Source organism: Odontesthes bonariensis, chromosome 14 (assembly GCF_027942865.1).
Source record: "Odontesthes bonariensis isolate fOdoBon6 chromosome 14, fOdoBon6.hap1, whole genome shotgun sequence".
NCBI lineage: Eukaryota > Metazoa > Chordata > Actinopteri > Atheriniformes > Atherinopsidae > Odontesthes > Odontesthes bonariensis.
In genome coordinates, this window is record NC_134519.1 from 25922338 (window position 1) to 25950295 (window position 27958).

A 27958-nucleotide genomic window follows, 5' to 3' on the forward strand; every position below is an offset into this window, starting at 1 on the left:
CACCCCTCATGCCACGACGCCACGTTCACGACCCCCCATATGCCATGTCAAGTTTTTGTTTTGTTTTCTTGTCATAGTTACTGTTACATTCATGTTTTTGTCCCACAGTTTGGTTTTTGTCATCCGGCTCAGCCGCGCCCTTTGTTCACTTTGTTTGTGAATAAAACTCAGTTTTTGCCATACACCTCTGGAGTCCGCATCCGTAACCCACCCTTTTTTACACATTGTACTGAAGTTGTTGTAGAGTGGCTGAGCAAACACTGATTGCGAAATACAATGTGACCTCTCTTAAAGAAAAATGTTTTATTAGCACATCTGGGTCAATGTTTAGTGTCTTCCCAATGAACTGACAAATGGATGGGCTGTGGATTGAACCGCAGAGACTCCAGCTGGTGGATGACTGCACGTTCGACAAATTTCAGACAAAGGGTCTACATACGTATGTAAAATTAATATTTTAGGCTTTTGTTCTTAAACGTAGTTTTACTATTTATCATTCACTACATTTTCATGCACAGTTGAGTTCAACTTGACTTGATGGGATCAATCCTTGTCCCAATATTTACGCAGGGAAAGGGAATCGAGTTATCGTTAAAAGTGTTCTGCCGCTTCAAACTGACGCCTTTTCTGTGGGAAATCATTGTACATATAAGTAAATATATAAATATGAGCCTAATACACAGCACAATAGACATCGTCTGTTACTGGAAAGGAGATTTTGTCAGATGATGCTGCAGTTATAAAATCAGGATTTTATTAGAGCAGAGTGACAGTGTCCTGATCTCCATCTCATGTTTCTCGTCAATGCCCATGACATGTTTCCATCCAACCACCCCTCCTTCTTCTGCTTTTTAAAGGAGAGATTAAAGTGAGATGTCTGGTCTGATGTGGAAATGCTCATGAGTCGTAGTTCCCATGTGTAGCTTGTAGAGTGCTTTACAGGACGCATATGATTGTTTCAGTCAGAAATTGTTGCAAAATTACAAACACGTTTAGCCATCTGACAAAAGAAGTGGAAAATAAATATAAGAGAGCAGCTTTATTGGGCTGTATTAATATACAGTTATGCTTTACTTTTTTCCCCCTGTGGGTATTCTTTGTGGGAATACCCCCCTTCACGCTGGTTTGTTTGAAGAAGTCGGGGGTGGGGATTCCCAAAGACGTAGCGGGGAGTGTGCTTCGGCTGTATTTTCTGCACCTGAAACTAGTTCCCAAACCGACATGAGCAAAACAAGCCTTCTGTGTAGATTTACACAGTCATTTCCACTCGATGTGAAAGTACACCACTCACACAGTAATTAGAAGGTAAATCAAGTAAATTAATTCACGTTGGGCGAAATATTTCGATTGGCGACGCTAGCATGTATGTATTACACGCAACCAAGCAGTGGTCAGTGCTGTGAGATTCGGCCTGGGTCGCCAGGAAAACGCTCCCACACACTTATTTATGTCTCGGGAATGCGGGGATACACTTAATTTGGCCTGGGGGTGGCATATCCCTTTAAGGTGGGTAGAGAGGCCTCTGGGTTAGGAGAGGCCCAGGAAGCCCACAGAGTTCAGGTTGTGCTGCAGGCAGAGCACCATTGTCCTTAACCGCAACCATGTTACTCCAAAACGTTAACCGGCACTCCCTTCTTCTTCTGACAGAGTAGATTCTTCCCCATTCTTAATGCCCCTCCATGATTCCTGTCAACCCACAATCCCACTCGTGCTACTTCTGCCCTGTCATGTTTCCTCCTTGAGTCATTAAAAACATTAAAAAAGTTCTTGGTGCAAAAAAAAAGAAAAAAGTTCTTGGTGCTATGAGTAGATAGTAATGACCTCCCGGCCTCCTCCACGAACCAACAGAACACGGTCTAGGTTTTCCATTAAAACCTCCAGGAACTCCATATCTGAGAGAAAAATAAAAGTTAAGGGTTTTTATTGTGCACAACAGCTGGTTCATCCAGTCTTGGGACATGTTATTGCAAAATCTTAATTTTTCTAATTACAACTATAGGCTTTACACTTTTGCACAGACAACATTTTCCAAACACACAATTCATGAATCAGTTAATTTCATTGCAGCTAAAATCGTTTTAAAATTTGGGAAATACATTTTTTCCTATTAAATGTTTTTATGAAGGGAGATGAAGTGAGACGATAAATACGCGTGTGTTCTAAACATACAGCTACAGTTAAGTAAGTTTTATATTTTGCAAGTTTGAGGCTGTACAAGCGTGTGAATGATGTAAATGTTACCAGAGGGCCTGATGGAGGCTTTGGCCTTTGCCAAAGCTTACCAAACTCAGGCATTCATCTGCTCTACGTTCTAGACGTGTGGATAATGGCTAGGGTTGCCAACCGTCCCTTGAAAAACGCAATCGTCCCGTATTTAGAATGGTGCTTTTGTTTCTAAATACAAGACGATTCCGTTTTTCAAGGGACGGCTGGCAACCCTAATAATGGCAATTTTCTGCAGTCTCTCCTCAAAACAAGTGTCTATGTTGTTCTTGTGCTTGATGTCTTCTGTCTTTTTTTTTCTGAATGGAGACGAATGCAGGTGCACGTGAAGTGTAGCTCAGTCTGTGCAGTAACAAATATCTGAGCTGCTTGTAGTTAGCTACAGAGAATCCTTTGGAACCTTGCAGACTGGTGCAGAGAATGAATTTTACATTAAATAGGACTTACTCTTGAGCTGATATGGGAATCATGAGTTGCTTTTATTAAAGCCTCTAGCTGTGTGTTAGCTTAGCAAGTTAACAGAAAGAGGGCCAACAAAAAGAATAAAAATATACTTTAGTTCTTAGTTATATACCAGATATCCAAAGTGCCTGCTGATGGAAGAAGTCAGTAATGTTTTTCTCCTTTATGCTAAGCTAAGCTAATTAGCTGTGCGCTACAGCTTTTAGAATACAGAGTATTAGTCTTTTAACTCTTGACAAGACAGTGAATCAATGAAATTATATATATAATATATTTAAATAATTATCTTAAAGGTGGGGTATGAGATCTTGGAAAAACGGTTCCTGCAAGCTAGATTTTTGAAAATACACAACCTTGCTTCTCCCTTCAGCCCACCCCTCGAAACCACGCCTTCAAAACACATGAACGAGTCACGAGTCTGTGAACGCGCAGGGGGGAGGGGTGAGGGGGGCTGACGGTTGATTGGCATGTCAGAATCCAATAGAAGTAACTCTCATCATTACTTCTATTGGTCAGACATTTCCTCTTACTACACCCTCTACAATGAACTAAAATATTATTTTTTTCCCCCAAACATTCTATTTTAGTGGGTGCAATGGGGTCATGAGGAGGTTTTCAGACAATATGATAAAAAATGCTCCAGAAAACATCTTATACCCCACCTTTAAAGTCTTACCATTACTTTAAATTACCAACATTTTTTAAGTAGCTAACTAAACAACTGGATGTCTCCCTGACTATTTGAATGACAGTTAGCTGCTTGACATTGATGTTGGACTGAAAAAGGATACAGTTCTCGTCCCCTTTCATGTTCTTGGGTGGGCCTGGCATGTTGAGCAGGACCAACTGTGAATCTTTGGATTTCTTGACGACCACCTCATTCAGCTTCACAGCTGTGTGCATCCTCCGCACGTTGGACTGGTTGCTACATTAAACCAGAAACATTAACAAGAATATTGATAGGAAAACCGATATCCTGCCATGTGTAACAGATTCAGCCATTATACACTATGGTACTATGAATGAACAACCTACAGGAAGTGCAGGATCTATGGGATCTGATAATCTTGCATGCAAGTGCTAATACATGGACCTTTGATATAATTTGATAGCAGCATGGGTTTCTTTGTCAGCAGACATCTTATGCTCATGCAAACTGAACCAAAGCAATTTGCTTACGTGCTATCATGCCAACAGAGATGATTTTCAAATACATGCACATGCACAAAGAGTTTCTGCAGATGCAATCCACAAAGAGAAGACAGAGAAACTTACAGATTCTCCCACTCACTGGAGGAATGGAGACAAAAAAACAACATATTCAACATTAACAACAAAACAAGAGCTGTTCTTATTATCTCAAAATCATTGCAAATTTATATTTAGGCTGAAAAAAAAGGACAGGAAAGTCTGCACGTATGCCCTTAAGAAAGGCATAAATGAAATGTTGGACCTGCAGAGGTCACTTCACACTGGTTTGGTCAACTCATTTTGTACAGCTTCAAGCCAATGATTGAACTGAAAGAGCAGCAACTGAGATGAAATGTGTAGAAAACTGTTTTCAAACGTACTAAAAAGAAACTACAAATCATGCCAAATGCAATGGCTAAAGAATACAATACACCAAAATATCAAAGTAGGTAAAGTAAAACAAAACAAAACAAAAAACAAAGAAATATATATATTTATAGAAAAAATATTGAAAAAAAGGGGAGTGTAACTCCATGATCTTGCACCAGAGCTGGATCTACTTACGGTTTCATATTAAACATATCCTTAACAGGAATCCCTTCTCTCTGTTTGTTCCTTTCATTCAGTTTGTCTTTGGTCCAGGTCATGTGGACACGATCTGGTGTGGCAACTTCACCTTTGTCATTTGTTGTTGAATGAGATGCTGTGTTCCGGTCGTGTATCAACTGGGCCTGAAACAAAGAACGAGTTCAGGTTAGCCGAGGCTTATGCTTTCACAATTTTTCACATCTTAACAAGTTTTATGGTCATCAGACAATGTTCATCACGACTTTACAGTGAATGGTGACATGGAAACTTGAGAAAATGCTGAGGGAAATACATGTTAGATGATGTTATGAGAGCAGTCAAGTGAGGAGCACGCATATGGAGATGAAATAACATGCAGATTCAAGGAACTGTCATGCTGTATTTGGATAATCACACTTGCACACAGATGAACGCTCTGCTTTGCTCTTGTAACACACCTTGGTCAAGGGTGTGTTTCCTCGCTCTGATGACTGTGTTCATGACAAAATGTCCATTTCAAAGTCCAATTCTTAGCTCTTTATTTAGATGTAGAAAATTTAGATTTTAGCTAGAGTGGTGGCTAAATGTTACCTCCTCATTGTACTCAGATGTTTGCTGCTGTCTTTTTTTTCCTTGTTACTTGATTTTTATTATTTGAATCCACTCATCTTAAAAGTTACTGACTTAAAACTGGTCGGGAGAAGGTACATTTCTTTTAAAAGAGCACCTTCTCGGACATCTTTGTTGTTCATCCAGTTTAACCAAGTGCTGAGTTATGTAACTCTTAAAAGATGACCCATTCATTCTAGTCTCAGACTATTTTTTTTTTTTGTCAAATTCAACAATCCACTGTCTGTCTCTGCCGACTTTTAGATGCAAAGAAACAAAAGTCTGGAGTATGTACTCACTCTTGGTTCAATTATTGGGTAAAACACAAAGGGGTCAAAACACTATTAATACCAATGAAACATTGTGAAAACCGATACATTTTCCTGTGCAATGTGTCAAAGTTCACTCTGAAAAAGTTATTTGTTTTTACAGTATTTCATATCCACAATGTAACAGTGGTATGTTTTGGATTGATGCATAGATTGACATCATCCTTGATAACACTATTTCCTTGTAAGCTTGGCTACAAATATACTATCCTCTGTTACAGTAGTTTTATCCCCCCAAAAAAGTGCTGCCAGGTTTTACTCCATATGTTTTGGATACAGCATCTGTGTCCTTGTTTATCATTGGGTGACATTTCAATGATAAATTGTCTCTCAACAAGTGCTAGTATCGCTTAATTTAGCCCAAAGAAATCCTAAATGAGGACACTGCAAGTACACTAAAAGTGGGGTAGGCAAAAAGTCAAACCTGAGAAGGGACCGAAAAACGAGATGGTATTTAAGAGTGCAACTGCCCCCAGATCCAACGTCTTAATCTTTAGGAAATGCTTAAACTCTCCATCAGGTTTCATGATATTTGCTGATAAAATAAAATGCAGTCTAATTATACATGTAGATGGACATGCATGATTACCTTTAATTCCATTGCTGTGGTCAAAGATATCAGCATTTAGAACCGTAAACAAACTATGTTGAAATGATATCAGACAGAAAATGGATTTCACATTTAAGCCACTCAAAGAAAACTTTGTCCTCTTCAAGTGGCAGCTTTTCATCTCTAAGAGTCTTCCAGCAGTAGATGTAAAAGGGTAAAAGGATCTAAGATTGCAAACTTAATCAGTGAGAAGGGCAAAGTCATCAGGATCTAGTAGTTGTGGCAGAGCTCAGATTTTGTATATTTAGAATGGATGGATGGAGAGGAAAAATGCGATGATAAATGTAGGGGGCAATGACACAATGGATGGTTGCTTGGAGCTGTTTGGTTGCCGGGCTACCTCATCCTCTGGAATGTTGAGGAGGAGTGAGGCATCAACACCGAACCTCTTCCTCCTCTTTATGGAGCCACGTGATACATCTGTGATGCTCTGAATCTGAGCCCGTCGACCAATCAAAACACAAGATTATGGGAAGATTTCAACAGTCAAACACAGCAGGACAGACCAGTGTTGTGCTGCACCTTCAGTTTATTTTCATTTCTCAACGTAGCACTTTATAATCTGACATATACTATGCATACCTCTCTCTCTCGCTCAGTGCGGGACAGCTGCATCTGTTTGAGCATCTGAGATCTCTGCTCCATCACCAGTGTCTTCTCATATGTGAACGCTGAGATGTCGCTGTCATGCTAGAGAGGCGTAAAGGACATCGGCAAATGTTCCATCAATATTTAATAGCTTGGGCTGAGTTTCATTAAATAGAAATGAATAACTGCAAACCATCTTACCATCTCCACCACCTCCACCACAGCATCCAGGCGTAGATGGTAAAGAAACATTTGGAGGTCCTTCTTCATCTGGATGGAATTGTCATCCATCTGAGCCACCGTGAAGATTCGCATGTTGCACTTCCTCCACACCTACAAAGGCTTACATCAGTTCCAGTTGCCTTTACATGAGCATCCTATCTATGGTCTTTCTCAGTAAATAAAGTAGACCATCTCTACTAACATGTTAAGCTCTCTAAAACCAGGAGGGGGCAAACACACCTTGTGCTGATTAAGTAGAAAAGGCAGCAGCATGAGCAGTCCACCATCATGTACGATCCACCACACATCAATGGTGCCCCCCTTCAGACGCTCTTGGTTGCCAGGGAAATGGTCGATGTTCTTTGCCACCAGCAGAGCTTGATGTGCTGCCGTGGTCTCTCTCACTGTTTCTGCAGGGTGACAGAAAGAAGGTCGAGTAATGTTGGCTCATTTCAGTAGTTCCCATGTCAGGGCTATACTTTTATTTTTTTTTACTGTGTTGCTGGCATCAAACATGCAAAATTACAAATTTACACTTTAGAACTAACCAACTTATCTGGAAATAGGTTTTCTTATTTGTCCTCTTCCTGTGAGATAATAATGTGTAATTTACCTATGAAGTTCCTCCTTGCAGAGGAGTCCTGGGCTAGTTTCCAGCCTACGGGCCAGGCCATCAGGACAGCATTGTGTTTCATTCCTCCCAGTCCTGCGGACTGTATTAATATGGAGAAACCGTCTCGCAGGCTGGACGACACCACTACATGGGAGAAACCCTTGGTCCGCTCTGCAGCCATGGCTGATTTCAAGTTCTGCAGATGGAGAAAAAGAAGGTGAGTAAAGAAAAGGAAACAACAGTTTTACACATTGAACTGTTCTAATTATTTTTGCTCAGAGAACCTGCTTTAATGTTGCAAAGACGACTGCTGCTGTCACCTGTTCATGCCGACCAAACAAAATCGCAACATGCTTTGGATAGAATGTTAGAGCTCAAAAGGCGTGACGGGTAATACAGTTCCAAACAAATTGACAAACCTCCTCTCCAGTCTTGGCGTCCTTCTTGCAGGTCATGTATGTGCCCTGCAGGACTGAGGCGACGATGGTGAGTCCCTTCCCTGCTTTGAGCTGGGAGGTGAAGGACAGGAGATGAGGGTGTTTCACAGTCAGGTCAGAGTCCAGCTTACACAACACCAGCAGCTGTGGCCTGAAGAAAGAGAGAAAAGAGTTAATCGTGTTAGTGGAACAACAGGGACCAACTGCAACAACAAAAGAAGCAGTTTTGCATTGGGTCGGTCACATAAAAAATGAGAGATTTATGAGAGTTTAGATTTGTTTTTTTATTCGTCAGATTGTGGATGTACTGCCAAGTGTCAGAAGTTCATTTTCGAAAAGGAAGCCCCCTCACCTCCAGTTTTTGGTGTGCAGTGGTGCCTCCTCGAGGCGAATGAGAGCATAGCGTGCTGCGTTTAAGGACAGACCTCTGATCCCATCGCCCCATTCCTTCACTGCCCTGCATCAAAAAAGCCCAAATAGAAAAGCGTCATTCCTCTTTTTAAATGTCAGATTTAAAACAAAATGTTTTGTCCAGTCTCACTGGAGAGCAAGATTTTAAGCTTCCTCAGCTGTCCTTGAAGAAAGTTTTGATTTCATGTACTGGAGCACACAATTCGGCGGTTATGATGAACGGTTTTTCGCTACTGACTCCTGGGACAAATTAGCAGACATTCTCTTTAAGTCATCATCAAGGCTTTGCCATAATTGAAACGTTAACTTTTGCTTTGCCACCAGAAATGAAGAGTTTAAAATTATTTCAACTTCAAACTCACCCTCTGTATTCGATATATTTGTAGATACAGCCGGCTATCATGATGGCAACCAGAGCGTAGTACCAGGAGGAGATGAACATGAGGGAGAGACAGAGACTCATCCCCAAGAAGGACAGGGTCCTTCAGGAAACAAACACACACTTGCTGGTACTGCCTCACAGAGAAACACAAAGATGTAAAGGAAATGTTTGCGTTCCAGAGTTATTGAGGATCTGTTCTCACCAGTGATAGAACTTAAAGCGAGGTCTCCAGTTTGGGGTACGGAGCAAAGTCTGAACAGCACAGGCCAGGTTGACAAACAGATAGCACATGAGGAAAAACCTGAGCCGACAAACAGATTGTAGAAAGATGTAAGAATTTTCTATTTGTTATTAACTCGTGTTCTTCTTTTTCCTTTCTCAGCAGATAATCCTGGCCTGGTATTATGGTGCTTGTTGACCCCTTTTTTCCTGTCCCCTCAACCCCAAATGATGGCCACCCTTCCTGGGTCCGGTTCTGCTGGAGGTTTCTTCCTGTTAAAAATTAGTACTCCTCTCGTCTGTGGGTGATTGTATTAAAATATGATTTGATGTGATCTGTTGGGTTTGAATTATCGCAATATGAATTAGACTAATTTGGATTTGAAAGAATTGAAATATAATTGGATAATCGGACTTGAACTGAATTAGACTGTATTTTCAAAGTTCCTTGAGATGACTGGAGATGATTCTGTTGTGAATCAGCGCTATATAAATAAAACTGGACCGAAAAGTGCATACATAGAGAGGATGGGGGCCACTTTATCCACAGAACCGATGAGTATTCCTATCTCACAGATCCCAACTGTCAGCAAGAGAGCCCAGGTGGGCTCACCGTTAGCCTTCCCATGACCAAAAACCTGTGAAAGAGGGAGACAAAGAAGGCAGAGGTCTCATATAGGTCTCAGTAAAAGTGGAAGTAAGGTACATCATGCACATCTCATTAGTTAAACTACTTTTTCAAGTACAAGAGAAGAGAAGACAGCTACGGTACACAAAGCCGCTGCATGAGAAGTTGAAGGAAGCTAAGATTGCAAGGAGACTTTCAAGTGTCTTATATGTGAATGTGGATGGAACGATATGTTTGACCTCCAGATTTGATAAATACGTATCTTTGAAGCGCTTACTTGTAAGAACGGAATGATGCCATCACGAGCGATAGCCTGCAACAGCCGGGGGGCGCCAGTGAGGCTCTGCAGCCCCGCACCACAGCAGGAGAAAAACGAGCCAATCACAATCACCCAAGGTGACGGCCAGGCCAGAATACCGATTACTGGGTTCTTCTTCACTGAGTAACCAAACCTGGAAAACCCCAAATCACACATTTGGTTTGCTGAGTGTACAAAGTAGAAGACAAACCCTTATTCGGCATATTCTTCAATCAAAAATAAATGTATTTGTTTTGTATACAGGCTGTATACATGTTTCATGTTGGTTATCAATGACAAAAGCCAATGCACCACATTATGTTGCTCTACACCTAACAATGAATGGACAGTTAAACATCTACTTACTTGTCTCTCAGCACCACTCCTTCAATACAGGCCCCAAACAAGACCACAAAGGAAATATCTGACCATGGTGTTAAGATGGGAACATAATAAGCTGAGGTTCAAGAGTTTTAACCCACACAAACTTAACTTTTTTTGCTGTCACCCATCATAAACTGATCCAGATATTTGTTTGTGCTGTCCTATAGGCTCTAAATACAGTCTGAAGGATACAGATGAAAGAGGTGGTGAGAATAGCCAGTATAGTTCCTATCGGGATGGACCTTTGGGCGTCTCGAAGATCCCCAGACCTGTTTGAACCAGCCATTATACCTGAAACAAGACACACATTTTAACTTTAAATGATTAAACTGCTTTGGATTGCATATAAAAAAAAGAAAAAAAAACAACCAGTTTACAAAGCAATCATTAAATATTGAGACAAATTTTCACTTTCATTTGACATTTGAGGTCAACTTATACCTGTGACAGAGGGGAAATATATCCCCACCAGCAATGTGAAGTAAGTGGTGATGTCATTGAAAACGTAGTTCTTGACTCTGTCGTTGGATGAGTCCTGAGTTTGGACTGAAGGCTGATTTTTCTTCTCTATCATCCTATCGGCTGGACCATAGTTGCCCCACAAGTTGTCTAATGGGTGAACAGACAGAGAGACAAAGACTCAGATTCATAGTGCAGGAAAAAGTAGAAAATTGAACTTGAAGATGGTGAATTTGCAAACCCCAGTAAACTTTTATTTCCCGCAGGAACCCGGGTGAAAGATAAAGACTTTCTTTCTCACCTTTGATGACTCCGCTCAGGAGCCCGGGTATGGCCTTTATTTCTGTGAAGTTGTTTAGGTAGAAGTACTCATCACAGGTCGCGTTGGGATAGCCGCTGTCACAGAAGAGGCCCCACAGCTCAGTGGTGACTACGTTGTGTTTCCCTACTTCCATCTTTGAGCATGTTTCAAACATTTCGTTCTTCACAGAGCGATTCCCCAACAAGCAGACACTGCAGACGAGAAGATTGAGGTGAAAACTCATGTACAGCATTGCGCTTGATAGATGGAGCTTTGGTTCTCAGTAATACAGTAACTTTTCTTCAGTTTTGATGTAGTATTTGATAGAAATGCTACAATCATATCCGCTTTACACAACTTTTAAAGTTTCTCCTCTGGCATCAACCAAACCCCTAACAGCTCATTTTCATTCTATATACATAAATCAAATGTACATAGATTGAGGTTTTCTTCCATGAAAATAACTGTAAACATCTTGGGATGGCTTACATGTAACTCCTCTTGTGCCATGACTTAAAGTCCCCCTCTACTGAAAATCAGCTCTTCATCTAGGGCTTCTTTGTGTTATCAGACAAATGGCAAGCTAAATCAGCCAAACATGCTATGGCTGAGGGTTTCTGCTTAAAATGTGAGGTGAGGTCTGACAGTGTTTCATTACTCTTTGTTCTTTACAATGTGAGCGTACTAAGAGTGATTTTTGCAGAGTCAGAAGAAACTTTGTATCAGAATGCGAATGTATTCTAATGTATTGCTTCTTAAAAAAACAACAACAGTGATCTATAACATGAGTGTTACATTTGCAATGTTAACAAGCACAAAAAAAATCTTCAACTAAAGTTACGGTAGATAAATCTTGCTCCGAGCTGCAAGCTCTGACAAGTTTCATCCTGCAAGTTGACCCAATTTACTTCTCAGGCTTGTTTTATTCAAAAAACCTGGCTGTGTGAATTGTGTTTTTGGGACTGTCACAATGCAGTCCCAAAGCTGTGCTATGGCATGGACTTCCCATTTCACTTTTAATATGTCTTTTACTCCCACTCCCCACTGATGCCCTCAAAACAATGTGCTTCTGCCTCGTTTTGAAGTCCACTGACTTTTTTTATGCACATGCTTGAAACTGAGCTCGCTGAAATACAGCAGTTTACAAATTTGGTTTGCAGCCTTGCACCACAACAATTTTTTCTTTTGAGGACCAAAAAAAAATAAAACTGTTGAATAGACAACCAAAGCCACATGAACTAAGAAACAGATACATGCCAAGATCAGTTTCCTGGCTAAATGACTAATTAGCTTCCAGTTTGCTGAGAAACAAACAACCTAAAATGCATCTAAAAGCAATAAAAGAAAATAGAATTTTGTTTTATTAAGTATATTGTCGCATTCTTTTCAGCAGGTTTCAGGTCAATTCTTAATCAGAATTGTTATTTAGCTGTTGGTCACTTACTTAAACTCTGGTGGTTCGATGGCTGTCTTTATGGCTCCTGCATAAGTGGCCAAGATGGAGAGAAATACACAGGAGAGAAACACCAGCGCCAGTTTGTTCACATACCTGCAAAGAGAAGAGGAACAAAACTGAGCCTGTGAGCTAGTGTGAGTGTTTGCATGCGTGTGTGTGTGTTTAGATACTCACTTCACCCCTACAAACACTACCAGCGCCATCAGGACCAGGCAGCATGTGCCATAAACGCGCATGTCGTTGGGGACTGGTTCACCATCACTGTCTTCAAACAGTGTGGCCGAAGGAACAATGTACATCTGTTGGCAGACAAGCAGCAAACACAGAGCGAATGAGTCTTTAATGTGCAGCAGATGACACCACTGAAGTGGCTGATTTGGAAGTCACATACCAGCAGGATCTCAATGGTACCCAGTGTGTACAAGGATCCAGCGAAGGTGGTTCCAAGGTAGAAACAAAGACCCACTGCTCCTCCAAATTCTGGACCCAAAGATCTGGAGATCATGTAGTATGAGCCACCGGCTATAAAGAGATGCAATCTCCGTTAATCTACAACAGAATGTCTAGGGTGGTATTTTCAGCTTAATTCATTCACTATAGGCCTAAAGTTCGAATTAATTACCAGACAGGGTCATAAAAATATCTTACTGCACTGCTTTCAAAACTGCTGCTGCATTTCTGCAGAATCCTACTGCTGAACTGCTGAATACGACTGCTAAAGAAAAAAGAAAAAACAACTCAAATGTCAGATCGTACCTGGCACAACTCCATTTGTTGCTATGGCGCTCATCGATATGGCGGTGAGCAAGGTCTGCATTGAGGGAAAGAGAGTAGGTGTTCAGATGTAAAAGTAAACAAGAGATCAGAGGGGTAGTGGGCTTTCATTACAACCTTTGCTTTTCACTTAGCAGAAAAAAATCACTTTAATATGCATTACTGAGAAAGACTGAAATTCACAACATGAAATTGCAACTGTAGTCAATATATTTCTATGTGAAGGTGCAAAAAAATCTTGCGTTTGAAAAAAAAGTCCTATTTAATGCAAATACTTGGTTCAGACTATCTTGTGTGTGCAGGTTAGAACATTACGTCATATTCATAACAACAACATATTGTGCAGTCAATCGTAAGCGAAGCACTACCAGAAAGCACTTATTCTACGTTTTCAAATGAAAGCAAAAGGTGAGAATTCTTTACTTTCATCTAAGTTGATAGCAGATTTGTTTAGTCATGAGTTGTTTTCTGCTTGTTTTGAGGACTCTTCTGAGCACAGCCACGGTGATCAATGCTCAGAAGCCAAAAATCAAAAGGAGGGTTTAATGTCATAAATCCCAAACATGACCCCAGAGATATCAAAGGGGACTCTGGCACCACAGTTCTTCCAATGTGGTGACTTTGTAGTTAAAGCTGTTGATTACTCACGCAGATGCAGCACATGGAGACGATGGCGAAAGATCCGAGGATTCCCGCTGTGCCAACAATCCAGGTAAGACGCAGAAAGAGAATCACACCGAGAATGTTCTGCATGCAGGGCAGGTAAACCCCAATGAATGTTCCCATGTGCGGAACCTGGAGGTGTAACAAAACACATACATGGACACAGATGAGGATCAAACAGGGAAAAAGGTGAAAGCACTGGAACCCCAAAATGTCCCCTTCCAAACTATGCTGAACTTCCGCTTCGTCACCTTGTGATCTTTTGTTTTGATGAAGCTTCAGTGCACATCAAACCTCAACAATAAGCCATTTTCCTTCAACATTTGTTTGAGAGTGAATGGGGATACAAATTGTAGGTAGCAGAACGTTGACTTGCAGCTGATATGCCTGCTTAGATTCAAACCAATCACGTTGCAGATGCAACAGCCATCAAGAGATGGTTCGGGGGAGATGTTTTGGGTTATGATTTGTTGTGTGCGTGCATTAGCTGGCTGTTAGGCCTCATTTTAATGCATCCAGTAAATTAGCTAAATAAATTGGAATTGAAATTTCCCTTTACTAATATAAGTGAGGAATATTAGCTGTTGTTTTGACTCTACAATTCCACTCATGTTATGAAGTAGGGCTTTGAACACTGAATCGTCTTCTCTAAAGCAGAGTTGTTGTTTTTTTTTGTCCAAATCAAAACACAGCACTGTCCACAAACTATTCTCAATCTCAGTGAAAGCTTTAATGTACACAATAGAATTACTGACAAACCACATATTGCGTTTATCACACTGCCTAAGCACACACCCACTTTATGCTTATCTACCTCTACCTTCCCCAAAAACCAAAAGGTACGTACCATTTTTCAACTTAAAAACAAAAATGCTTCCTCCTGAGCTTTTTCCGTTGCACGCAGCTGTTTGTCCAAATACTGCAAAGTGCCTGTTGTGGACTTCCCCCATCTCCAGGATATTCTCCCTGACTTTATTCTGGTCTTCTCTCTCTCTTTTTTCTCACCTCAGTCTCTTTGTATTGTCTCCCTTGATCATTACAGTATCAAGCCTCACATCTCCTCCAGGACTGTCAGCTATCATTCATGGGGCGGGATCTAGTGAAACGCCATCAATGCTTCTACAGAGACCTACAGTCCAAGGTCCTACTGTCCTTTACCCAAAAGCTCCCAATGTTCAGTGTTCCCACCACCAAAGAACAGGCACGTACTGTTGTTTCTGGAACATAGTCTCAATGAGTTTATAGGATTTAGCTAATTTAAATGTGTTTGGAGCTTGTACAACTTTTGCAACAAGGAATGTGGATAACATCAAAGCCATGAGGTTTTGTCATTTCACCTATCATGCATGAAAAAAAAAATCCATTTATGGTATTTTGCAGTTTGATCTTAGCATACTTTTTAAGCACGCAGTTTTTCTTCTTTTTTTTCAGGAGTAAGATACTATCAAAGTAGTTTATTGCTTGTTGGTTTTGGTTTTGGAAACTTTACTGTAGAAATTAATTTTTTAAAGGGAATAAAAAAACATTTTAGAAACTACACATGAAAAAGACCAATGCTCATGTTTGTTGACCTATAACAAAGTCTGGCACTGCCTGAAATCATCTTAGGCAGATCCTAATCTTGCGGACTACATATCTGCACATAATACTGACCGTCAAAAATAAACAGCGAAACTAACTGTGTGTCAGTAAACACAGTAAACCTGAGCAAGACCACTAGCTGGTGCTTTCACTTTGCAAACTCAGTTTTCAGGGCCTGGACCTCTTTCCTTGGGTTGAAGTCAAGTTTCCTGTCTAGGCTCAACCTTAGTATTCTAATTCAACCAGCAAGCCACCCAGCAGTAATTGTGTGACTTTTTTGTTTGAGCCAGGAAAAAAACAGGTGTCCTTTTCTGTTTAGGTATTTTTCCTGCTCCATCAATGCTTTTCACTCCCACATAGGGCTAAGCAAAAATGAGATGCTAATAATCTTTAACATGAAAAGTTGATGACAAATGTAGTTTATCTAAGAAACAATACAATCACTGAACAGATAAGGCATGTTTGTTTTTAACAAGCAGTGTCACAAGCTTTGAAGAGGACATCCACACTGCAATTATGAAAGACCCTCAGGGGTGTCACATGAACCCCAAGATTACACGTGTGCAAATCTTAAAAGATCACATTATTTAGTCTGTTTTCTGCCTCATCTCCATCCTCTATCTTACCATCTGACCCTCTTCCAGATCTGTTTTTGTTTTCTTTCACAACGCTTTGTGCAGCAGCGATAAAACCAGAAAAACTGCATTCAAACCAACTCATCCTGTCAGCGGCTGTGGTAAACTGTGGTAAGCCGACCAGCAGGACACGAAAGAGGTGTAAAACCAGGTTTTATTTTTACATTTTAAAAAGTTCATACTAAGTTCATACTAGTCTCACATATACATGAAAAAAAGATTTGAAAAAGACTCTGTTGCTGTTTGTGAGGATTGCAAGACACCCCTTTAGAAGAGACAATTCATTCAGGTAGTTTTACAAGGAAACATTAGTCTGGTTTTGCCTCTGAGCCCTTGGGAAATTGAGATTGAATAGTGATTTTATCACTATTTCATGGTAGTGAAATGATGTGATAAAATTAAATCTGTCAGAACTCAAATCCTGTATTTGTTCTTTGTTTCATACAAAAACTGCAGTTTGTCACAGATTGTAGTCACTGTACATATCTTAACATGTAGTTCAGCCAAATTATAAACTCTAACTTTACAGCCAATAATTTGTTACATTATAATCCCTAAAATAAAGGTTTTTTTTTTACACTATACATATACTTTCTGACTGCATTTTAACCGGTTTTCTGTGCAGTTCACTATTTACACTCCCACCTCAGTGACAGAAAAGCTGAGGTACAAGGGACTCGTCAAGAGGAGCAATGTAGCGTCTTGCAAAATAAGCTAATTAAAAACCTGTTTTAAAAAATTGTCAGATAAAATTTAATTTACCGGACCTTTTAACACACCGTGAATAAATCCATTGTAAAATAACAAAAGATGCACTGGAAAAGTTATTTTAAGTTAAAAAGTTATTCGTATAAGAGATCTTAGGCTACGGCCCTGGTAGAGAAGCTAAGAAGAACAGGTGCAAACATATTATAATTCCATATGTGGCAGGAGTCTCAGAGAAACTTAGAAGGATCGTCTCTAAACATGACAATCCAGTGCCCTTCAAACCCAAGAACACCCTCTGACAGAGACTGGTTCACCCAAAGGACAAAACGACCAAACAAAAACTGAGTGGTGTCGTGTATGCACTGCAGTGCTGCGAGGTGTATGCGGACCTCTATATAGGCGAGACCAAACAACAGCTCCACAAGTGCATGGCACAATATAAGAGAGCCACTTCTTCATGTCAAGACTCAGCAGTGCACCTGCATCTCAAGGAGAAGGGCCACTCTTTTCAGGACAGCAATGTACACATTCTGGACAGAGAAGACAGATGGTTTGAGAGAGGAGTCAAGGAAGCGATCTATGTTAAACTGGAAAAAACATCTTTGAACAGAGGAGGTGGTCTCAGGCATCAACTTTCCAGCACCTACAATACAGCATTGTCTCTCCTCCCCAGGCAGTTTCACAGCCATTCACATCTTGGATCCTTCAACCAAAATTCGCAGGTAGACAATTCAGTGGTGATAATGACTCTAACGACATGCACACTGGTCAGGGGTAGCGACCCTCTCTGCTTATAAGCTGATACTCCCCACATTCTGGTTCAGAACTGAAGAAGCCCTTTGGATGAAAGGTGAAACGTCTTCAAGATCCAAGAACAAGTCCAGCTGCTCTTATTCAAGCTCTTATGAAGATGTTATGCAGTTTATTGTGCCTAGATTTTACAAGTATAGACTATAGACTCCTAATCACTCTATTGCTTGAAGCCACTGTTATGGAAGGTAACCTGAACCAAGTTTGCTTAATCCAACAATCCACCTTGCTCAAGGCGTCAGCAAATGACATGAAATAATAATATATACAATAATATCAACACCATAACCCCTTTTTAGCTCAATTTCAGGGGGTATGGAACCTGCAACAATCCGATTGTATAATACCATCTCAAACCAGTCCAGTGACCAGTGACCCAGAACCAGTCCTCAAAACTAAAACCTGAAGCTGAAAGAGAAGTCAGTTAGACATTCTTGAGGCCCAACTGACAGATGTACAGCATGATCTTTGTACTACAAGCAGTAAAAACATGAAAATCAACAAATTCCTTGATGGACTATCTCATGAGAGGAGAGACATAGGAAACACCCCATGTCTTCCTCATAAAGCAGTCCATTCTTTAGATGTGTTTATGGGCTGCTTTTATCTCCTCGTGATGTCAGCGATAAAAGCCTCCAGTACAGTAAAAGCAGTTCCTGACACTCTACATGAGGTTTGACTGAGGAGCACACATTGTATTTGTGAAATCTCACTCCTAAAATAATGGTCTTGACCCTAAAAACACAAACAATGACATTAGAATAGGCCTGAACGTTGTTGCCACAATTGATTTTGAGAGCAAGTGGGATAATTACGAATCAAATCTGCCAAGACAAGCCATAAACTTTTGTTAACAAAACTTCTCATGGATGATTAGAGGTTCGTACTATGACAGCGACCCTCCTGGGCCCATCTTCAGCCTCCTCATGCTCACGAACACCCTGGGAGAGGTTTGTGTAGTTAGCCAGCCTGTTGAGAAGAGACGATACCATGGGGGTGCTGTCCATTTCCTCCTGAAGAAAAAAAAAAAACACCCAACACTTTAAAAAAAAAAAACTAGCTCAAATCCAAACTTTTAACCTCAATCAGAATGAGAATTTTTTCTCTTTTTTCAGACTAACGGATGGTTCTGTAATTGAGTTTGAGACAAAGTAATGAACTCCGGCTTCCTCCCACTGTCCAAAAAACATGCATGTTTGGTTAACTGGTGTCTCTAAAATTGGAAAAATCTTAGGAGTGAGTGTGAGTGTGTTTGTGGTTGTTTGTCTCGTTCGTCTCTGTGTGGCCTTGTGATGGACTGGCGACCTGTCCAGGGTGTACCCCGCTTCTGAGATAGGCTCCAGCCCCCCCGTGACCCAACCGACAGATTCAGCAGGTATAGAAAATGGATGGACGGATGGACAAAGTAATGAGATGGAACCCATTGGACGCTCCTTTTTTGTTCAAATCACTATCTATCCATCTATCTATCGATCTATCTATCGATAGATATACACACGCAGGCTTATATCTGTATATACCCGCTTAATCAAATTCAGGGTCATGAGAGGCAGAGTACACCCTGGACAGGTCACCGGTCAATGACAGGGCCAACACATGCAGTCCTACGGACAGTTTAGGATCACCTGTTGAGCTACCATGTTATTGAACTGTGGGAGGAAGCCGGAGTACCTGTTAGAACCCACACATGACCAGGGAGAACATGCAGTCTCCACACAGAAAGGCCGCAGCCAAGATTTGAATTGGTGGGGGCTTCTTGCTTTGAGGAAACAGTGCTAACCCACACACCGCCATGCAGCCCATGTCATAAAAGGATAATCTATGACATATTATTAATAACATTATCATTATTAGTGTAACTTATGGGAGTGTGGAACCTGTATTTATCTGATTTTATAATATGTAGTTAAACTCTGTTTTCCTTTCGTAATGTTAATGGATTCATTCATAAAAAATCTTAAGATAAACAGAGAAACAGGAAATACATCAAAGAGATGCATACATTTTATACATTTGTTTGTCTCTTACCTCAAACAGGGCCATGTTCTTTCCGTCATAGCTGTACTTTCTGCCAATGTCTGAGATGATGAATGGACTGGACTCTTTTTGACAGTCATCTCCAGGTAGGACACACAAACAGAAACCATAATTACACACAGTTGTGTACAGAGGCTGTGATCACATGATCGTTTTTTCTTTGTAATTCCAAAGCTTACACAGAGAGCAATGAAGCTTTTTAAACCACTTAACATCACTTAAAATCTGAGAATTCCCAACAAGACTCATGTTGGCGACCAAAGGTCAGCACAGTTACAGTGTACTCTTAAGTCCCAGCTCATCTAGTTCATCACAGAACACTTCCGATTCAGATGTGCGAGTAAATGTTTTGAAATAAGAAATTGAAATGGAGAACACTAAAGTTAATTTGATACTTACAGATGTTATTATCGAATGTTCTCTCCTAAATAATTGAAACCCCTCAGAAATTTCCAGATGACCGTTGGATATTTACCCTACAAAAAGTAACTTTACAAGATTTATTTCATCAGTCTGAATGAATTGACCTTCCAGAAAATACAGAGTCACATAGATTTCTGTGTCGATTCTTTTTGTGTAACTTGTGGTTGAGCCAGTGTAAGTTGTATAAGAGAACTGATAAAAGTAGCAGTGGTAAGTCATTACAAGTCATAACAAAAAGTCATAACACACCCTATAACTTGCCCATTGCCATTCCAGTTCTGGGACAGTCACTCACAGGAACTAAAAAAAACCTCCTGCAGAATCATTGCACAGGATCATTTTTTATGCAGCATGGCAGCATTTCATGGTAATCAGTTCACCTCAAAAGGCTTACACATGATAAACAATGCCACTGTGAGAACCTCTAAATGGTTAGCTTAGCATAGCAAAAAGGATGATGGGAAACAGTTAGCCTGGCTGTGTTCAGCTCTTCAGTTAAATAAGTTACAGAGTCAAAGCCTTTTAACATTCTGACTCAATGGTTTTACGTTTCCATTTTGACACTATAACAAAATGGTTAACCATTCCTTTCATAATATATAGCCCCCCTTTTTCTCAGTTTTTTCTATTTGCTACCTTCTCTTAACCAACATGTCCTTGTTGTTGTAGAGACTTCCTTGTTTTAGCCTTTTCAGCTCAGATAACAGGGTTCAATCATTCATGTAAGAAAATGGAAAAAAAAACTTGTTCTGCTCATCTGCTGTCAGCACATTACTTGTGTCTGGTTCAAACAAAGCAAGTGGAATAATATGAAACATGAAACTGGACTAAGGATGATGTTCTAGAAAATGATGGTACTAAGAGGTTATTGTTTATACAGTTAGCATCTTGTCTGATCAGCACTTGGTGAGTATCTAAGGGGGTGTTTGTCCTTCTGAGTACTGCACAGTCCGCAACATATTCCTCTGCCAAGAAGGGCATAAAGTGTAACCATTCCACTGCACTAATGGGATTCTTTATGATGACAAAGCAAAAACATTTGCATTGTGCCTGTTTACTGGGTTGCAGTGCCTTATTCATAAACTAACAGAGGACTAAAGTTGTCTGTAAGGACATGTGCAACTGAATATAACAGGCCTTGAAACTGCTGGACCGATCCCCATTGCCTACCAGTCCTGTATAACACTGGTATTACTGCTGACACGCCTCCAATCTGCCAAGTACAGTACAGTTGTCAAGAAGCTAAATATTGTTTTTTACTAGTTATTATTTATATTATATTATTATTATAGTTATTATTTGTAAATTAAAAAAAACACCTCTTGACCTTTACATGAAGTTAGAAAAAAAATGTAATTATTGTGTGGGTCCATCTAAAACCGGACTTTTAAGACATATATAAACATGTTAATCCGACTGAAATCATACTAAATTCTTAAAAATTTGGATTAACACAACCAGGTAATGCATCTGGAAATCAAGTTATTCCTGCTCATCGATGTTTAATGGAGCTCATACTGGCCTGTTGTTATCCGGGCTTTGAGCTGGAAGTAATACACAAAGCCGATACACTGAACAAAAAGCAGACAGTGACAAACGTGTATAGCCCATACGAAATGTACAAAGCTGTTAAGATTTCCAACTAACTGTTTCACGTGGTACTGATTCACGGCCAACTAAATTGTTTGTCAATTGTTTGGATATGCAATGTTACATAGGTCATCTGGAAGAGGGCATATTGCCACCAACCACAAGAGAGTTAGACATCCATCCATCCATCCAGCAATAAATTGATTCTCCTCCAGTGCTTGTATACTGGGAGTAGTGAAATTAAGTGACCACATTAGAAGCGTAAAACGTTTTAATTGTGCGTGGAGACGTCATCAATTGTTCCACATAAATGGGCTCATGTATTAATGCTGATCAATGTATTAAGATTTCAGTAGAAAGCACACAATTGAACCTGATTAAACTTTATAGACTATTCAGGCTCGGCTATACATTAACTGCACTTATTTATTGGCATGACATGTCAAGTTTCACTGTCTGTTAGTTTATAAAAAACTTCACACTGGCTGTCATCCTGCGCCGAACTATCCGGAGCTGCCTTCACTTGCCTGTAATCCTGCCTATGGCTCAAAAGCTTACCTCACAAACAAGCAACCGACTGATGTCAGTTCGCGTGTGTTTGCGAATTTGTGATGTGGCTGTCATTCTCAAGCCATTAGTTTTAACGAACATTGTTTACCTATGACGTGCAACGTTGACGGCCAAACTTCTAGAGAGTGTTAGAGAAACAGAGGCAATCATGGCTGCAGATAAGGAGGAGCTGCTGTGTCGGTGTCTGGTTTCAGTGAATACCACGCAGGACAGAACAACACTAGACGGAAGTAGTGCAGATAAATAAATACAATAATGGAGTAAAGGAATGAGAAAAAAAACGTTGCTGTTCAGGGAGGCCGTTTGCCAGCTTTTCTCTTCTTTTTTTCATACGAGCACACCCACTAAAAGAAAAGAAGCCAATTAAATCTTTTCCAATACCAAGTGAGCTGCCTGCTATCTGGCAGTCACGTAAATATGTCAATGTTGTCTATTTTTGTCCACATGTCATTGCTGTCAGTTGTAAGACATTTCTGTCAGTAAACATGCGTCTCTGTAAAGAAAAAGTTAACTGTACCTAAACTAGTAGCTCTAAGCACAGCATTGAAAATTAGCGCCTGCACCCAGGTGCTGTTTTTCCCATCAGTGCCAATTAGAGCTTCATTAATGTCCACCACAGAGGCATCTAAAGGGAGACTGAATGCTAATCAAACACTTTCTCATTGCATTGAAAAGCCAGACATACTCAGTGGGTCTACATGATGAGATTAATTCGATTATAGCTATAGTTGGGTTATGCTCCTTATTTGAGCAAGGGTAATTATCCTTGGATATATGACGATGAATGAATTGAATCATTGGGACAAAGCATGTCATACTCTGATATGATAGGTGGCGCTGTACCCATTTCAACTATTGCTAATAGAGCCACTTCCGGTTGACCTCTTCCCCACCACCAACAACAACAACAAACTCAGGCATTCGAGAAAGATGGCGAACGAAGAGCAAGATGAAGCTACGTCCCTCTACATTTTCGTTTGTGGTGAGCTGCTTATTGCACAAACGCGATGCACAACAACGCTTTCTCCTTTGTGTTGTTTGTCTCTTTCCGACGGCGGCAACAACAACAGTAATATAGTCTTCTTTGACTTCCGGTTCACGACCCCGGGAAAAAATCTCGAGCATGCGCAGAACGCAAAGTCCAATTCACCACGTGCTTCACCGTCTACAAGCAGGTTTAGTGTGAGTTTCATCCTGGGGTCTTAATCCGATCGCGAGTAACCCGATCCGATTCAATTTCTTGTCAGATTAAAGGGGAACTCCGGTATTTTCAACATTAAGCCCCTTTTCTGAGTCGTCTGCAATGTTTTAGAACCCCCCTCACCGCTTTTTTGATGTTTACTACTGTCTCCGGTATTTGCCTAATTTTGATTCATCTCAACCTGCTTCAGAACGGCAAGTCATATGCATGTCTTAAAAGGTCCGTAAAAGCACCATAAACGTCCGTTTTCAAAATAATCAACTCACCGGAGTGGTTACTGGTGTGCACTGGTAATCCATATCAAATTTCGTTGCGAAAAGTTGCTTCTGTCGTGTTTTATTTGGCAGCTCGTTCATGCTCGCACTATTTTCTTAGCGGTGGCGGAGTAATATCAACGAATATCCAGGACAAAATGTCAAATAAAACACGACAGAAGCAACTTTTCGCCACGAAATTTGATATGGATTACCAGTGCACACCAGTAACCACTCCGGTGAGTTGATTATTTTGAAAACGGACGTTTATGGTGCTTTTACGGACCTTTTAAGACATGCATATGACTTGCCATTCTGAAGCAGGTTGAGATTAATCAAAATTAGGCAAATACCGGAGACAGTAGTAAACATCAAAAAAGCGGTGAGGGGGGTTCTAAAACATTGCAGACGACTCAGAAAAGAGGCTTAATGTTGAAAATACTGGAGTTCCCCTTTAAGGAGTATACATTAACTTAATAACTCAGTTTTATTGTAATTTAGCCCTTAATCCGATTTTTACAGTGCCATGTAACCCCACTGACTGTCTTGCTGAAGGACAGTTTAGCATTGATTCACACTCTCTGTAAGCAGAGGTCAACTTATCACCTGAGCCACAGCCACCAATAAAGAATGAAATTTACTGTGTAATATGATGATACACAATAAATAATAAACCTTTGTTTCTTTGGCAATCAAAGTGTAAATGAATGGGAGCGCTGATACTTCTCTTAGCTCTGAATAGCTGTGTGTATCTTTTTTTCTCACATAACTAAATATGTTGGTTATTCTCTGTGATGGACTGGCGGCCTGTCCAGGCTGTACCCCGCCTCTCGCCCGATGACCGCTGGGATAGACTCCAACCCCCCCCGCGACCCGACCGACGGATTAAGCGGGTATAGAAAATGGATGGATGGATGGGTTGGTTATTCTTTAGGTATTCTACTCTATTATTTTTTTCTTGATTTTACAGTTTTATAATGGATATATAGCCCTGCAGCACAATCATGGCAAGGCAAGGTCACCAAACCATCAATCAGGAAGGCTGATTTAAGCCTGATTTATGCTTCAGGCGCAAAGCCTCTGACGCTCGGACGCAGAGCCTCTGCGAGCGTCAAAATCTTGACCACTCCCCCACGCAGAGGCTCTGCGCGCGTTGTCGTGCACCTCAGAAAAATCCTGACTACGCGACAGACGCACGCAGACCATCAACGGAAGTGCGCAGACAAAAGCGGCTGTGATTGGGCCTCGGTGTGCCTTTCCGGTGGTCTGTGTGGCTTCCTCCTTTGCATTTTCGCCAACTCCAATAAAAGAAGCTGTTCTTCTTCGATGTCGAGCAACTCCAGATCCATATCTTGCATACACTTTTTTTTTTTTGAAAAATAAACACTTCCGCCGGCACCCCCGAAGTTCTCGTCACCGCCCACCGAAATTCTCGCGAGGGGAAACTGCTGTGCGTCCCGAGAAATTCCAGACCGAGGTTGCAGAACCATAACATGAAAAGTGGTTCGCGACCAGAGCAAAGCAACACGTCAAGACGATAGACGCAGAACTATAATCCGCCCTTTATGCTTCAGATGCAAAGCCTCTGACGCTCGGACGCTCGGACTGCGTGGGGGAGTGGTCAAAATCTTGACCACTCCCCCAAGCAGAGGCTCTGCGCGCGTTGTCGTGCACCTCAGAAAAATCCTGACTACACGACAGACGCACGCAGACCACCAACGGAAGTGCGCAGACAAAAGCGGCTGTGATTGGTCCTCGATGTGCCTTTCCGGTTGTCTGTGTGGCTTCCTCCTTTGCATTTTCGCCAACTCCTGGTTTCACGTGACGTCACAGTGCTGCATCGCGAACGCGCGAAATTCAGATGGATGTCAGGAAGTGAAGTCTGCCCATAGAACGCTGTGTAAAAAAAATCAAGATGCCCGTTTTTTGTGCTGTTTACGGCTGCTCCAACCGTTCTACCCGTGAAAAAGACAAAAGTATTTTTAGAATACCAAAGGTTGTCGTACACAAACGTGAGAAATATAAAAAGCTAACAGAATAACGCCGTAAAAAATGGATTTCAAACGGGAGGAGCAGAGTCTGTTTTTTTTTGTTTTTTTTTACTTCCTTTGATTAAGAAAAAAACATTTTTCACATTACACATGAAACATTTCGCCAGGGGACAAATGAGATCATAATAAAATATTCAAGTGTTCACAGATATCAACAGTCTTAATCGCTTTCTGGTTGTTTGAGTATTTAATGGAGGTCATGTACTGCCTGAGCTCACCGAGAAAGGCAAGAATATAAGGTTTTCTTTTCATGAATTTACATTTATGGATAGAGCAGAGTCTGTTTACTCTCGTGTCTGCAGCGACCACTTCGTCAGAGGTATGTTAGCTAACTGCTAACTTTGTTTTTGTGGCTGTGTTTATATAGCATTGGGGTGTTGTTAAATACTCATTTAGTTAGTAATGATTATTAAGTTTCCGGTAGTCTAATATGGGCTTCATTGTGACTTTTAAGGGCATCCCTAGCGCTTTGGGTGACGTTGAGTCGGTAGACTGGGCTCCGACGGTCAAGCTCGGTTACGAAACCACTAAGCCGAAATCCGAGGCATCTCTTCAACGAGAGCAAAGGATGAAGCTCAAGGAGGACTACAGCAACAAACACGGTCGGCATGTGCAGTGGCTATGTTGGATCTCCAACAGACAGCTGAGAGCCCGGGTATGAGCCCAGATCTGATGCAAACAGCCGAGCATCCAGCTGACAACCCACAATCAGAGGGCATCAGTGGGAAGGGAACATTAGATTATCAAGGGGTACGGGTCCCGCCCAACATATTTACTAACTAATTGTTTGTATTGTATTCTAGAAACTGGCTCTAAATCTCTACAATACAGACTCTCTGGAACGGTTTCCCCCATAGACGTAGTCGCCATATTTACTTCCCGACAACCATCTGAAAACCGCGCCCCCTTACGACCACGTGACTGAAACCAAGCTATAAAAGAAGCTGTTCTTCTTCGATGTCGAGCAACTCCAGATCCATATCTTGCATATACTTTTTTTTTTTTTTTTTTTTAAATAAACACTTCCGCCGGCGCCCCCGAAGTTCTCGCGAGGGGAAACTGCTGTGCGTCCCGAGAAATTCCAGACCGAGGTTGCAGAACCATAATGAAAAGTGGTTGCCGACCAGAGCAAAGCAACACGTCAAGACATAGATGCAGAATTATAATCCGCCCTGAAGTAACAGCACACGCAGGCCCTCCTACCAGCCACGTCAGCCAAGCTTCCCTGCAAGTTCTAACTGGCTGAAGCCTTAAAGTGGTGTGCCTTTCTTTGTGTGTGTGTCTAACGCATGTGCCTGCCAAAGCATGAGTGTTTGTGTCAGCACGGGTCTGTTTGTACATGTTCACTGGAACGACGAATCATTCAGTTTGCCATACTTGCACACCTACCGCATCTTCCTTTCAGTGCATACCAGGATAACTATTCTGTTAACCTGAAAACCTCCCGTGGCGTATGAGCCCATCAACAGGTCAAAGCAGATATTTTGTTATTCCTACCTGAGTGAGGTCCCTGTAAGTCGTCCACATCCTCTTCGTCTTTGAAGATTTTACGGACACTGACAAATTTGCTTCCTCCAGCTGCAGCTCCACTGTTGCCACTGTCCTCAACATCCTCCACTGGCACCACAGTGAAGTTTGTGGGCATCTTGGATTCTTCTCTCACCCAGAAAAAACTATGAGCAGGTGCCCAGTGATGAAAACTGGGATGATAGGAGCTGCTGGACTTTCACCCCTCGCAGAGAAACTTCAAAAAAGGTATTCAAAGGCAGTTTAACAAAGTAAAGTTGTTAAAACTTCAGTGAAACCACAACATGATGCTGACTCTTTTGTTTCCTTGCTCTTTGTACTGTCCTCTGAACCCAGGGTGAAAGTATCGCCTCCTGCCCATGAGGCAGGTCAAAGTCCTATGGTATATTCTCTCACTCTCCCTCCTTGTTTCTTTCCCTCCTTTTTCCCCCCACAGCCCCAAGACTATTCCCCCATGTGACCCTCTATTTACCATTCAAACAGAGCCCAGAGTGGGGGAACCCTGCAGCTCCTCCCTCCTCTCTGACCGTCCCACTTCTGCCACTCACACCTTTCAGTTGACAAAAAGTAGAGAAACTAACTCCAAAGTCTCTAAACAACAGCCCAACTTATATATAAATCCACTTGAGAAGAAACGCCTGCAGAACAAGAATGACTTTAAACACAAAGTCTTTTCTCTTCCTAATCTTCAGGCTTTGATTTCCTCCTCCTCCTTTAGCCTGGCAGTTTCCGTCTCGGGTTTCTT

The 27958-nt window shown here is 41.2% G+C and overlaps 1 protein-coding gene across 4 annotated transcripts; it reads right to left on the reverse strand.

The window, feature by feature from the left end:
- Positions 1-1019: 1019 nt before the first annotated feature.
- Positions 1020-27958, reverse strand: LOC142399223 (solute carrier family 12 member 7-like). Of its 4 annotated transcripts, XM_075483759.1 has the most exons (27): positions 27184-27958; positions 19589-19677; positions 18448-18573; positions 13812-13958; positions 13146-13200; positions 12781-12911; positions 12564-12688; positions 12378-12482; positions 10934-11145; positions 10615-10782; positions 10366-10464; positions 10156-10213; positions 9769-9943; positions 9383-9501; positions 8847-8945; positions 8625-8744; positions 8204-8308; positions 7834-8002; positions 7415-7610; positions 7042-7211; positions 6781-6912; positions 6574-6681; positions 6332-6427; positions 4441-4607; positions 3961-3975; positions 3477-3610; positions 1020-1892 (listed from the first exon to the last, which is right to left on the reverse strand). In XM_075483759.1, exons 1-27 carry the CDS (start codon positions 27329-27331, stop codon positions 1801-1803), a joined length of 3360 nt encoding a protein of 1119 aa, XP_075339874.1. In that variant the 5' UTR covers positions 27332-27958; the 3' UTR covers positions 1020-1800. The 4 variants fall into 4 exon arrangements, with proteins under 4 accessions (XP_075339874.1, XP_075339876.1, XP_075339875.1 ...); XM_075483761.1 differs by lacking the exon at positions 6332-6427; XM_075483760.1 differs by lacking the exon at positions 3961-3975.